The sequence below is a fragment of the Epinephelus moara genome, chromosome 24, assembly GCF_006386435.1.
Source record: "Epinephelus moara isolate mb chromosome 24, YSFRI_EMoa_1.0, whole genome shotgun sequence".
In the NCBI taxonomy this organism is placed as follows: Eukaryota; Metazoa; Chordata; class Actinopteri; order Perciformes; family Serranidae; genus Epinephelus; species Epinephelus moara.
The window spans coordinates 17,146,972-17,157,340 of NC_065529.1; the positions used below are offsets into that span (position 1 = coordinate 17,146,972).

Sequence of the window (10,369 nt, forward strand, 5' to 3'; positions counted from 1 at the left end):
GGAATGACCCAAGGAACATGACAAAGAGCTCAAGGCATTGATCTAGCTTTTAATTTCCCCAGATCCCAATCTGATCAAGCATCTGTGGGACAAACCAATACCCCAGAGGTCCTTTGTACGACCCCCGACAGGTCAGAGCCAAGTCCGATTTACAGTGGATCCTCTGACCTGTCGAGTCCTGGAGACAGGACCTCTGGGAGTGTCCTGTTTTGTCTGGGATCAGGGCGTTGTCGAGAGATCCTTTGAGTCCTGTGGGTTGTGTCATGCCCGACTGATGTTCGATCGGATTGGGATTCGGGGAATTTGGAGACCAGGTTGACGCCTTGAGCTCTTCATCACATCCCTTGGGTCATTCCTGAGCTGTTTTTGTGGTGTGGCATGGTGCATTGTCCCGCCTGGGGGGCACACTGCCATCAGGGAGTGCAGTTGCCAATAGGGGGGTGTACTTGGTCTGTCATGTCGTTTGGATGGGTGTAGCATGTCAAGTGGTATCTACATGAATGCCAGGACCCAAGGTTCCTCAAAAGAAAATTGCATTGTAACAAAATGATCAACGCTACTTCACCAGTCAGTGGTTTTAATGTTTTGGCTGATCAGTGTATGTGAAGCCTAATTTTTAAATAAGTAATATTCATACAGGTTTAAATAAACAATTTGATTATATTTCCTGATCTTTGCTGAGCAGCAGTTTGGTGTGAAAGGAATTAAAGGCCTGTCCAAAATATAGGCCTGTTGATTTCGGTGGTTTAAGCAAATAATAGCCCGGGCTATTCATTGAAGTTTTACAGTACTTTATATTCTGTTTGGCAGGGTTATCTGTAAGAATGCATAGGCCTGTACTTTGACATTTAAATATGCTTTTGATTCAACTTGTAATATAAAAAGTGAAAAGTAGATTAAATGTAGCTGTGGTACAAGTTTAGTGGAGTAAAGTATTTGCCCTCTAAAATGCAGTGAAGTAGAAGTGTAAGAGAACATATGGTATACTCTGGCAATATTCACAGCCTGTGTTCGCAGATGAGGCATAGTACTGTTATAGTTAAAGTTTTGAAGAGGTGGGGTGTGCATGCAGGCCGGTGGAGTCAGGTTTCATTTCCCGGGTGGGATCAGCTCAGCCCGGTCCTGTTTTGGTTCTACAGTATGTTGAAGCCCTAACGTGGCGTTGCCTGTTGCTCCTCCAACCTGTGGAACCTGATCCAATCAAGTCCTGCTGCTGCTGCGGATGGATAAACAATACGTGCTTTCTTACCATCAAGACCCTCTGCCAGGTGCACAGCCTTGACAAGTATCAGTGCCATTACAATTATCAACATGAAGACCGAGAGGGAGGACAGCATTCTTCAGGCTCTCCTCTTGATCCACAGTGAGTAGGCTGCAGTCAGTGCAGCATTGTTTTACATTGAAGTGTGTGCAGAGTGTGCATACCTTATTAGTTTTGTTTTAAAACAACTGCATATTAGTGCTAAAAATTTGCCCTGGCATAAATTAGATTACAGTATACAGTCTTTTTCCTAATTTACCCCTCTTGAATAGATTCAACTTAATATGTAAAATACTGAAATGAATGTGTTTATTACTTTGCCAATATGTAAAGAAAGAAATGATTAATCTGAGTATTTTCAGACTAACATTAAAGCCAGATTGGATGCTGTCCTGCTGTTCACCTCATGCTTCACACTCACACACACATTCCTGTCAGATGAGTTTTACTGACTCAGTGTCCAACGCATCAAAAATGTAGGACAGTCATTCACATAACTGCACATTATGAATATTAGTCAAAGAGTAGACTTTCCACTATTGTTTTCAATTAGGCATGTTTCTATTTCTAAACAGCTGCATTACATATGTTGATCGGAACAACTTCAGATGTAGTTTAATCTGAATCTAGAGAGCTTTCCAACATGCAGACAGCATACACTGGCAGTCTGACAGAGTGTGTTTAATTGATTATCCTGTTCACTTTCCCTAATGTTTCTCTTTCAGTCCCTGTGGCCTGCCTCTTTGCTGCAGGTATGTTATATTTGGGTTCAGTTATAATTCACTTCTATTCAGAGATTTGGTAAATGCTGATTGTCTCATTGTGTAAACTCTACACCCTCCCTGTCCCTCAGTGTCAGCTCAGGCTGACAGCAGCAGCAGTGTGGTGGTGGCAGGTTACAATGTGAGCGCCCCCGCTGGGTCGAGGGTGCTGCTGCAGTGTGTGAGCGGACGCATGGTGTGGACCAGGGACAGGGTGAGGGACAGGCAGAGGGTGGTCCACTGGGACATGTACCGGGCCCGTCCTGACTACGCCATGGAGAGGGTGCTGGACATGTACTCTGCAGGGGACCAGAGGATCTACAACTCCTACAACCAGGGCAGGGTCGGCCTCAGCCCAAGAGCCTTCAAGGATGGGAACTTCTCTCTGATCATCAAAGGTTACACCCATTGTCTTTGACTGTTATGCCTTTATGTCATTTTCACAACCAATTGTTTTAACAGGTCCAAACTGCTTATACTTGTACATATTAAAGGGCCAGTTCATCCAAAAATCAAAATGTACATAGTTTTCCTCATACCCGTAGTGCTGTTTATCAGTCTAGATTGTTTTGGTGTGAGTTGCCAATTGTTGGAGATATCGGCTGTAGAGATGTCTGCCTTCTCTCCAGTATAATGGAACTAGATGGCACTTGGCTTGTGGTGCTCAAACATTTGAAAAACTCAACAGCAACATCTCTTTCCAGAAATCATGACCCAGTCACTCAAGATAATCCACAGACCTTGCTGTGAGCAGTTTCATGTAGGAACTATTTTCTCTCTGCCAAACTACATCCGCCAACCATATCACCATACAGAAGGAAGCGTGCATCTACTGCTAGCTCACCTAGCACCACTGAGCTAGTAAATGTCACAGCTCAGCCAAGAAGGATGCCATCAATATTTACATTTCGCATTGCGCATGAGCCTCTTGTGGATGTGTTATTTTTTGGTCCCAAAGAGTGTTCTGCCTTGCTCCCCTACCATGCTGTGATTGGCTAGTGCTAAACATGTATGATAAAGAGAATTGCATACAGTGTTGAAGGTGTGGCCCCGTTCAATTCTGTGAAAGTTTCTCAGTGGTACAAAAAGACAAAAAAAAGTTCGACTTCCAGGTATAGAATTACCTGGATCTTCAGCATCCATGAGCCCATAGAGAAAGCACACTAGCGTTTTGTTTAACCCCACCTCCTAACTGCTTGGTCTCGAGGTTGGTTAACATGAATCAAAGTAGGAAAATCATTCAGAATTCTGCTATTAGTGAATTTTACAACTTTAAGGATATAATGATTTTTAATAAGGGCTCCTTAAGTATTCATACTAGGAAGGTGGTGTACCTCAAAAAATATAATTCTCCACTGACTTACAGACATATCTGTCACAATGTAAGTCTGTAAAATTAAGTCTTATGGGCCCAATTGCATAAACAATTAGGCCATTTTGTCAAATTGGCTTCAAAGCCTAGGTTCTATCTGGGGGGTTGGTACTAGGCTGCCAGAAACGTTGCTCAGCCTTGCTTCTAAAATTTCCCAGTGGCCACTCACAGTATTGCTGCGAAAAAATCCCCTGCAACCCAAAGCATTTTGCCCTTAGTCCACCATTATAAAAACACATCTGTAAAACTGTTGATCCCACACCTTGCACTGCAAACAAGGTCAATTATAACTCTTTCTATTATCAATTTTTGATGCATGGAGGTTTAGTATTTGTTAAACTTTACCCAAGCCGAGAAAAGTGATTTAGAAATCTGTGACATCATCAATGTTAAGTCTATGAGCCAAGCGGTAACTCACAGGCGGAGCCAGCAGGAGAAACACTTATGTGCCTAGTCAGTTGAACGCCTACCTCAAAAGTTACCCAGAGGCTAAAAACTTTTTTGGCGTATGCACCAGACAAACTGTTCTCATTGGACTAAATAGGCACCATCTCTCGTCTGGTATTTAGTTACTGTTATACATCAATGCTTGGTTCCAACCCTAACCATGACCTCTTTGCCCTAACCCTAATTGCGTCTAATGTGCACACATGGCAAGTACTAACCACTCACGGCGCAGTAGTGTAAGCCAATCACAGCACAGCAGAGTGGGACTGTAGGTGAAAAACTATTAGGAAAAAATGTGCAGGAAACCTAGTATTTAAAACGGTTCTGTGAGGGTTTGTTCAAGTGCTTGTGGTAAACTTGCAACATTCAAACAACAAAACCACTGAGCGTTGACTAAAGCAGCAACAACTGTGATTCAAAAATTTATCTGAGTCTGATTGATTTTTTTGTGTTTCTGCATATGATGACAGATGTGACGATGAATGACAGAGGTCTGTACTCTTGTAACCTCCACCATCTCTACTGCCACCTGTACGAGACAATCAGAGTGCAGCTCAACGTCACAAAATCACGTATGTATAACACTGCACCAATATCAGCATCTTAAACACATAGCAGGTTTAAAGATGACTCAGTTTGGGATTTTTTTGCACAAAAAGGTCGTAAAGAGCAGCGCTTCTGGGATGGGCAAAAGGCGGTGTACGTGGTGCTGCTTGGTAGTACTGTGGTGCTACCGTGCGTCAACCGCCGTAATGTGTGGACAGACTGGAGCAACGAGGAGGAGGACCAGCAGGTGTGTGGAGTGCCTAAGATTTTTTGTGGGCTTCTTCAGAGAGCTAGTCTCAGGCTAGATTTACTTTTCATTTAAAGGAATTATGTGGTACTTACTCAAAAATGTAACTCTTTCCTATGTTGGTTGCTTCCAGGTGGTCCACTGGGACCGTCAGTCCCCTGGAGTCCGCCACGATCGTGCTGACCGGCTGGTGGACCTGTACGCCTCTGGGGAGCAACGTAGCTATGGACCACTGTTCCTCCAGAGGAAGATGAACATCAGCAACCAGGCCTTCTCAGAGGGAGACTTTTCACTTTCCATATCTGATCTGCAGGTGTGTGTGTAAAATGAGAGTAACTTAACAGAAAACACCACAGGAGCTTGATGTTTCAGTACACATAGTAAATATATATGGCAAGAGGTTACTTCCCTCTGACTGAAGTCAGAGCTCTGTGTGTGTGTGTGTGTGTGTGTGTGTGTGTGTGTGTGTGTGTGTGTGTGTGTACATGTATACAGTGCTTCCAGAACACATGGAACCTTCATTAGTAACGCAGCTCTCTATCATCCTGTTGAGAAAATACAGTTGGCAGTCACAGTAGCATAACAAACAATACAAGATCTGTCCAAAAGCACTTCCTACCAGCCCCCTCTTGGGAATTTGTAGTGATAGCAAACGGAGAGAAGTTTACGGTCATGTTTTAGGAATCTCGACAGTCCTTGTGTTTATAGATAGAGCTCATAAATCAGAACATTTAGGTTACATACAGGCTCAGTGGGCCCCGGGGCTTAACGACCACACTGTGGAACGGGGCCAATTTTCCAGTCAGCTACAGGCAACACTCAGCTGACTGTCACACCAGTTCTGTTCTTGTTTTATGTTTGAGAATATAGAAGTAGAATTAATTAGCTCTAACATAACACTAAATCTATCATCCGGGCAAGACACTGAAGTAGGTGATTTCTCAAATTGAAATAGTGATTACTTAAAGCAGCTACAAGGGGGTTTTAACTTGTTATAAAGTCTCAATTTAATACTGATACCTTTATATGACCTACATGAGCAAACGAGGCCATGAGCAAGAAGATTGGCTATGTCTGAAAAGTTATTGTTTATGCCTGCGTGTCAGATTTCCTCCTAAATCAGATGAAACTGCCTCCAGCAGGCAGACCGGAAGAGCTTCTGTTTACATTTTCTCAGGCAAAGTTTCAGCAAAGAGAAAAGGAACTGACCACAGAAAAAAACTAAGAGAGACAGTGATAGAGCACAGGAGAAAACACTGGTCAACCATGGTTAGTCACTTGCTAACAAAACAAATGCGGTCACATCAAGATCTTTGCAACACAAGGCAATGGTGCTCATGGAAACACCATCGTTTGTGTCCCCAGAGTTCGCTAAAATCAATAGAAATGAAAGTTCTCTGTAGCTGTTTTAACTCAATGATGAGAATTAGCAAATTTCACGTTTCTTAAGTGAACAATACAGGCTTGTCTTACTCAGTTACCTGTGGGACTCTGGCACCATGTAGAACATTTCAGGCTGCTGGTAGATAAAATGTTACATAAAAATATAAGCGTGAAATATCAATACATTAAACTGTCGCTCCACCACTTTGATTCCCATTCGCCCCAGCTATGCTTTCGGTGTGCTAGCAAATGTAAGCATGCTAACGTGCTTACATAAACAGTGGAAACATTACCTTCTAAACATTAGTATGCTAATGTACAACAGTCATTGTGATGTCATGGATAGCTCAAGTGCTAAATAGTCACAAAGAGAAGCTATGGATGCAAATATATAAGTTAAGCCTTTGTGATAGTGACCAGGTGCTAACGTTACTGTTTTCATGCTAAACACAGATAGTGAACATAGTAGACAGTTAGCTACGAAAAATAGCCGCATGTCAGCAGTAATTGTGACTGTGAGCATGGTAGCATGTTGGTGTTAGCATTTAGCTTTAAGTAGCTCTGTACCTAACAGGTACCTAAGTACAGTAACATTTCAAGGTCACAGAGTTGCTAGTGTGGTCTTACTAGAGAATACCCACTTTTAAAAATATAACATTACAGCCCAATGGACATTAGACAAATGTTATCCAGCTAAAACCCTAAAAATAAGCTATTTTCCTACTTTCAAAGCTGTTTTGCAGTCTTTGTCAGACATGGAAATGTTTATGGCAACATTAATCCCAACTGTAACCATCAAACTGTCAAAAATGATTTAATTTAGGCAGACTAAGGCAGCGTTCCCACAGTCATGGAAAAAGGCAGCATTCCCACGGTCATGGAAAACCTGGGAAAGTCATGGAACTTCATAATCATGGTTTCCAACCCTGGAAAAGTCTTGGAATCAGTAAAAATCATTGAAAGTTTGGGTAAAATCATGGAATTTTGTTGTGTGTAGTGAATTTGGTACAGTAATCTTCCATGGATAACCTTACATGTAATGCAACATAATGGCAAATTTATTTTCTGTAGCTGTTGACGTAACGTTATACGTCAATTCGTCACATTTTGTTTACCATTCCATAAATTTCTTAATTTTCTCGTTGCGCTCTGTCTCTCTCTTTATGTATGCCAGCTAGCTGAAATCAGACTTGAATAGAGTTTGAATGTGATACGTTGGAAAAATGCCAGGCAAGTGGGGCAAGAAAAAAAAAGTTATGGGTCCTTGAAAAGTCATGGGAAAGTTTTGAAATTTTGTCCATTAAATTTGTATGGGAACCCTGAAAGGTGTTGAGTGTTTCAGAAACATTTACCAACTTAGATTTAGTTACTTTCTTGTGTTACTGTGCACATTTAAATCAATCAGCCCTGGTGTTCAGTTTCTTCTTCAGTGTTGCTGTTTACATTTGTCACAGATTCTTTCATCTGAATACAGATACGGTATAATGAATGTGTGTTTGTGTACACACAGCCCACAGACCAGGGGATGTATTCCTGCCACCTCCACCACCATTACTGTGGCCTACATGAGAGAAGAGAGTTTCAGGTCACAGTGGAAGCACCAGTGATTCAGACCACCCTGCCAGCCAAAGCACTGCCCAGTGAGGACAAAGGTAACACACACTCACTATGCTCACACAAATACACAAATACATACCCCAACCCACACACATAAACACACGCAATCTCTCTTCTGGGCTCTAGTTATGGTGAGCATAAGTGCCTTAGCAGAGAGGATGTTTTATGGATTAGTGGATTTAAACTATCATGTGTACAATTAATATAAAAAACACACATCTGTTATTTCTCTCACTCTCCCCTCTGTGCCTTCTCGTTTTGTCCTCATTCATCCTCGCCATGTTTCATCCCTGCCTCAGACTCTCCGAGCAGAGGAAGAAGGGATGAGAGGAGGAGGGGGGCGGGAGAAAAGCTCTTATTTCTCAACTTTTTCTGTTTGTTTCATGAGAGATTTCTTTCTTGCACCGTCAGCTTGTCTGACGCCAGACCCTGGAAACCACACACACACACTCCCTTACGCCCCGATCCTCTAAACCTCACCCTCATCACTTCTCACCTTCCTCTCACCCATTGCGTTTCACTGTTTCATCATTATGCCGCTGCTCAACACACTTTTGTCGTTATTGCTTTTTTCCCATTTCTCAGTGCTTTGACCTGCCGGAGAAATTCTTTCCCTGTGTGCTAAATATTAGAAGGACGGAAAGAAGAAAGAGGACTGGCATGTGCCTACCTCACATTCTTGCAGAATGAGAGAGTGTTTTTGGTGCCTGTGTCTGTGTTTCCAGTAGGTAACTGAAGCAAAGCCGATAATGGCAGATGTATCAATGTGGGAAAATCATTGAGAGGTTTAGAAATGAGAAATGCCTGTGGTCAAGCCCATCTCTCTCCCCCCCCTCTCTCTGTGTGTGTGTGTGTGTGTGCGTGTGTGTGTCTAAGAGCGTGCCAACTACGATCTCATTTCGGTGGAATCTCTCGGATACAGTCTTTGGACTCAATTCCAGCTCTGCCCACACAATTAATCCTTCACTCCCGGAGCTGTAATAATACAGTAGGATTGCACCATGGGAATTTTAGGGGTTAGAAAACAAGATGCATAAATGATTTTTCTCCAGCGTGTGTGAGTTTGTACAGTTTCCTCCTCTCAGACATTAGAAGTCCACTGTATTTTATCGTCTTATCTGCTCCTGTTTTGCCCTCTGTGACTGTCTGCTGCCCTGTTGACTTTGGCTCTCTCCTCACATTCTGGAAAAGTTTCACTCTTCCCTCTGTCCAGACTTCTTTCTGTTATTTTCCCCCTTTGAGGATCCCACATGCTCAGGTTTGTTTATTTTCATCACGCTCCTTTTACTTACTCTTTTCCGTCACTTTCTTTTTGCCTTTTCTTTTGAAGAAAGAGAACTCTTTTCAATGGTTTTGCTTCATCTGCGCGGCAGCTGGCAACACAGAGAGACAGAGAGGGATGAGGTTTTTGAGAGGGGGATACACAAAGAGAGATGGAGGGACGGGGGCGAGGAGTCTGTTGATGAAATAGGGGAGAGGAGATGTAGGTCACCCTTCCCTCTCTCCCTCCCTCCATCCCTCCCTCCCATCAGAGTTATTTCTCAGTGCAGTTTGAGCAGGGAAAGGACGGGGCAACCAGTCTAAACACAAACACATCTGTTCCCATCTGGGCACAAGTCAGCAGAAAGTGGCTTTAAACAAAATGAAAGGATCAGAGGATTTGTCATGTTAATCAACATGTTGTTTTCCTGTACTGCGCAGACAAGCAGCTGTGTATGTGGCATGAGTTTGTGTTTGGGATCAAGGTCTTTTCTAGCTTCGTTTTGCGAGGTGAACCTCTGGAGAAACATCTCACCGTCCCCTTCCTCTCCCTTGGCTCTTCTCCTCTGTTCCACCCCGCTCCGTCCTTCCTCCACTCCTCTTCCTCTCCTTGCTTTTCTGTGTTTTGCTGCCAGGAAAAGTAAATCACAGCATGACTTTCTGTCTGGATCTCATTTTGGCTCAAATATGTTGAGTCTGAGGTCCACAGCTGCTTCTTGCCTTGCACTTTTTTAACGAGGCAAAATGAAACCAGGCTTTCCCCCCGTCTGCTTTTCAACACTCACACAGAACCGCACTTATCACCTAATGCTTAATTATTGCTCTCCGCCCTGGAAATGTGTTCAGCATTTTTTTTACAGCTAGGAAATGTCATTGCACGTAGGAAAAAAAAACAATTTGCAAGGTGTTAGAGCTTACGTGGCATCACCCACACATGCAACAACACATACGCATATGCAGCCACATGTACAGACTGAAAATGAGTGTGGGGTGCCACTGCAAACACACAGACCACAGAATGCTCTGGGAACAGGGACAAGATTGATTTGAACAGGAATTAAGTTTGATAGTTCAGTCCCTTTAGTGTTTCAGTGTCCAAAACAAATTGGTAACAAAAATAAGATTATGAAATACAAAGTAAAGGCCTTTGATGATTACATAACAGATACATTAATCATACTTTAAAAGGGAGAATATTTTCCTTCATGAAATGATTTCATCGTTTACTGCAGAAACAATCATGTAGTAAAGTAGTAACCTATAGTCACGTTCATTATGTTTAGATTTCAACTTTTGTGGGATTTTTTTGGGGATTTGCAAAACTATACATTTTTGGAAAGGTTATTGTATAAGGATTCAGAAAATCAATGTTTGCATTTGCCCAGATGTCTATATGGCGGCCATATTGGAATGTACAAAATGGCCGCCGTAAAATGTACGTGTTGTAATATCTAGACTTCTAAATAAGTTGGAAC

At 42.5% G+C, this 10,369-nt stretch overlaps 1 protein-coding gene across 1 annotated transcript in view; it reads left to right on the forward strand.

The window, feature by feature from the left end:
* Positions 1-1,143: 1,143 nt before the first annotated feature.
* Positions 1,144-10,369, forward strand: part of LOC126386082 (matrix remodeling-associated protein 8-like) — a 16,569-nt gene continuing 7,343 nt past the window's right edge. Inside the window, exons 1-7 of the mRNA XM_050038208.1 lie at positions 1,144-1,363; positions 1,987-2,013; positions 2,115-2,420; positions 4,312-4,413; positions 4,501-4,634; positions 4,768-4,947; positions 7,528-7,669. Of these exons, the coding sequence (XP_049894165.1) occupies positions 1,312-1,363; positions 1,987-2,013; positions 2,115-2,420; positions 4,312-4,413; positions 4,501-4,634; positions 4,768-4,947; positions 7,528-7,669 (943 nt within the window). The 5' untranslated portion in view covers positions 1,144-1,311. The remainder of the gene's footprint in view (positions 1,364-1,986; positions 2,014-2,114; positions 2,421-4,311; positions 4,414-4,500; positions 4,635-4,767; positions 4,948-7,527; positions 7,670-10,369) is intronic.